This window comes from Aplysia californica, unplaced genomic scaffold, assembly GCF_000002075.1.
Source record: "Aplysia californica isolate F4 #8 unplaced genomic scaffold, AplCal3.0 scaffold00196, whole genome shotgun sequence".
Taxonomy (NCBI): domain Eukaryota; kingdom Metazoa; phylum Mollusca; class Gastropoda; order Aplysiida; family Aplysiidae; genus Aplysia; species Aplysia californica.
In genome coordinates this window covers 1,080,520-1,083,943 of record NW_004797466.1, presented here as the reverse complement: position 1 = coordinate 1,083,943, position 3,424 = coordinate 1,080,520, and the positions used below count along the sequence as shown (strand labels likewise).

General features: G+C 43.7%; 1 protein-coding gene across 1 annotated transcript in view; it reads right to left on the bottom strand.

Annotated features, from left to right (window-relative positions):
- The window catches only part of LOC101851350 (annexin A4), a gene marked incomplete at its 5' end in the record, with an annotated part of 32,516 nt that overhangs the window by 25,909 nt on the left and 3,183 nt on the right, over positions 1-3,424 (bottom strand). The window contains 2 exon segments of the mRNA XM_035969929.1: positions 347-448; positions 959-1,072. Of these exon segments, the coding sequence (XP_035825822.1) occupies positions 347-448; positions 959-1,072 (216 nt within the window).

Below are 3,424 nucleotides of genomic sequence, written 5' to 3'. Positions count from 1 at the left end.
GTGTGTGTGTGTGTGCATGAGTGAGTGTGTGTGTGTGTGTGAGCGTGTGTGTGTGTGTGTGTGCGTTTGTGTGCATATGAGCATGCGTGCGTGCGTGTGCGCGTAAGAGCGTGCATATGAGCATGCGTGCGTGAGTGAGTGCATGTGTGTTGTGGTAGTTAAATGGTCTTACAATGTGCATTTTCTGTCGTTTGATTTGTCAGTATTTTGATTTGATTTCCCTTCATTATTCTGTCGAGAGCCTGATTTCACCCCGCTGACACACAGATTATTCTATGATTTCCATGACATAAAAGAGCAAGGTTCAACGACCAAAGCCGCACACGAATCGCTACAACTACAGCACACACGACTCACTCTCTTGATAGGCTTGCTTGATCTCAGCAATCTGAGCGTTGGAGCGGGTACACAGAATCTCGATGAGAACGTCTTCGTCCGTACCCAGACCCTGACCGGGGAGATAAAACAGTTTTGGTTGGAGTAAGAGTTTTACGGTACTTGCAACACGATGAAGGTCATACAAGAGCCAAAGATTTGAGGTGGTACAAGAGAGTAACATACAAAGAAATGAAGGAGGTGAGGTAAGGACGATAGATGGTTCAAGTTTGATAAGAAAGAAGAGTAATTCACACCAGTGCCTCTGCCAACCACCCATTCTGATAAAACGCTATGAGATCAGATGAAACAAGAAAAGATAGATAAAAACAAAATGAGATAAGATTTAAAAAAAGATGAGAAACAAAAATGTGGCTTTTTTTTCTTCTAGCAAGTGTTTTACTGAACTTGCAACAATATAAGGTCATATAAGTGCCGAAGATTAGAGGTGTTACAAGAGAGTAACAAACACAAAAAAAATAAGGAGGGGAGATGAAGATGATAGATGTTTGATAGGAAAGAAGTAGCAATCCAGACCAGAGCACCCGCCAACCACCCACCAAAAATGTGTGCGGGTTCCTACCTTGATGGCGGAGCGCAGCATGTGCGCGTCAAACTCGGCCGGGCCCAGCAGCAGACCCTTCAGGGCCTCGCAGAAGTTGCCGCTCGTGTCGCCCTTGATGTCCTCCACGAGCTCCTGGCGGACACAGACAGACGAGACACACATGTCAAACTGATGGGACACTGATGGGACACAGACAGACGGGACACAGACAGACGAGACACACGTGTCAAACTGATGGGACACAGATGTGACACAGATGGGACACAGATGGGACACAGACAGGACACAGACAGGACACAGACAGACGAGACACACATGTCAAACTGATGGGACACAGATGGGACACAGACAGACAGGACACAGATGGGAAACAGACGGGACACAGATGGGACACAGATGTGACACAAATGTCAAAACAGACAGGACATATATGTCAAAGAGTTGGGACACAGATGTCATACAGATGGGCCACAGACAGGACACAGATGGGACACAGACGGGACACAGATGGACACACATGGGACACACATGTCAAAAACAGACCAAACACAGATGGGACACAGACGTCAAAGAGACAGGACACAGATGGGACACAGACGTCAAACAGACAGGACACAGATGGGACACAGACGCGACACAGACGTCAAACACAGGGATACAGATGTCAAACAGATGGGAAACAGACGGGACATACATGTCACAAACAGACAGAACACAGATGTCAAACAGACGAGACACAGATGGGACACAGACAGAACACAGATGTCAAACAGACGAGACACAGATGGAACACAGACGGGACACAGATGTCAAAAAGAATGGACACAGACGTCAAAAAGACGGGACACAGCCGTCAAAAAGACATTATCACATATTACATGCGTCACAACGCGGTGGAATCAGGCGCTCATCAACTTTTGGCCATTTGGAGTTATTGGTATCATCTGAAAGCTTATTCATTTGCCTTGCTGTCAATTTAAAAAAGTACCCCTCTATCTTGAATAGAAGTCAAGATGCTTGCGATTAAAGGAGGTGGGGTCGCCTGGTTTAGTAGTAAAATCAGCGAGAAAATGGCCGACAAAGTTTGGTGACTTCAATAGCTTGAGAGTCCTAGAAAACTGAAAATTTAGAAATTTTGTGCCATTAAAATGAAGTCTTTCAGTAAAATTCACATGGAAATGTGCTTTTATATCGAGATAAAATGTGTTGAGCCAAACTTTAGAAAAAAAATACCTGTTTCTTCGACTTCAATATTTTGACGAGCGCCGGATTTGACCACAATGCCTCACATATCATATCCTCCGACAGCTGTTCTCATGTATCAAGCCCAAACTTTTTCTTTTTTTTTTTAATTCTGCATTGCCTTAGTCTGAGGCATCCGCTGCATGTGCTCCAGAAATATTTTGTCTACATATAAAAATGTGAGGCAGGGTGGTGAAATCAGGCGCTCGTCAAAATAGTGAAAGTAAAGAAACTGACACTTTTCCACTGGTTTGGCAATTTTTGTCGAAATTTTGTTTTTTGGCTCAACACCATCTTCGTTCTTTTAAGAACTCATTTCAGTGTGAAATATATTTTTTTAAACGCTGATAATTAAAGGGACAAATAAAATATGTAAATTGTCAGTTTCAACTGACTCTTTTTTTTATTTTTTAGTAGAGGTTTTACGGCGCTCGCAACTGCATAAGGTCATATGAGCGGCAAGGGGTGGAGTCAACAGAGAAGTCTTTACAGGGAATCAGACTTACTCTGCTCACCTCTCTAGCTTCAACAGCACAAAGTCTACTTCAACTATCAAGGCACCCCGGAAATACCGGGTCACAAGAGAGTGACAAACATACAAAAGAAGTAGAGGAAAATGACGATAGCAAGGATGAGGAAAGAAAACGCAGCAGTACCCTGTTGTAGTTCAAGCACAGTTATGAGAATGACATTGTTGGATCAGCCCATTTACAATTCTACTGAGCACAAGAGCCAGAAATGTCCCCCCTTTGGGAATGGCCTAAAGACACGTCAGTCAGTGGCACCGCCCCGGGGTGTACCACGGACTCTGAATGCGGTTGTTTTATAAATAACTAAACTTCGGTGGCCATTTTCTCCGTAATTTTACCTCTGAAACCAGGTGACTTGCACCTCATTCAATCGCAAATATCATGACACGCACTCAAGATGAATGGGTAATCATTTCATTGAAAGCAAGGCAAATGAACAAGCTTTAATGCAATATCAATAACTCCACATGCCCAAAAATAGACGAGCGCCTGATTCCACTGCGTCGTGACACATATATACACAATGTAGGTACAATTGTTGAAAGAGAGAGATAGAAAGTGAGAGAGAGAGAGTGTGTGCGTCTGTGTGTGTGTGTGAGAGAGAGAGAGAGGGAGGGAGGGTTTTAGTTTTAGTAAGAGATTTACGGCACTTGCAACACAATAAGGTCATATAAGTGCCGAAGAATAGATGTGTAACAGGAGAGTAACATAC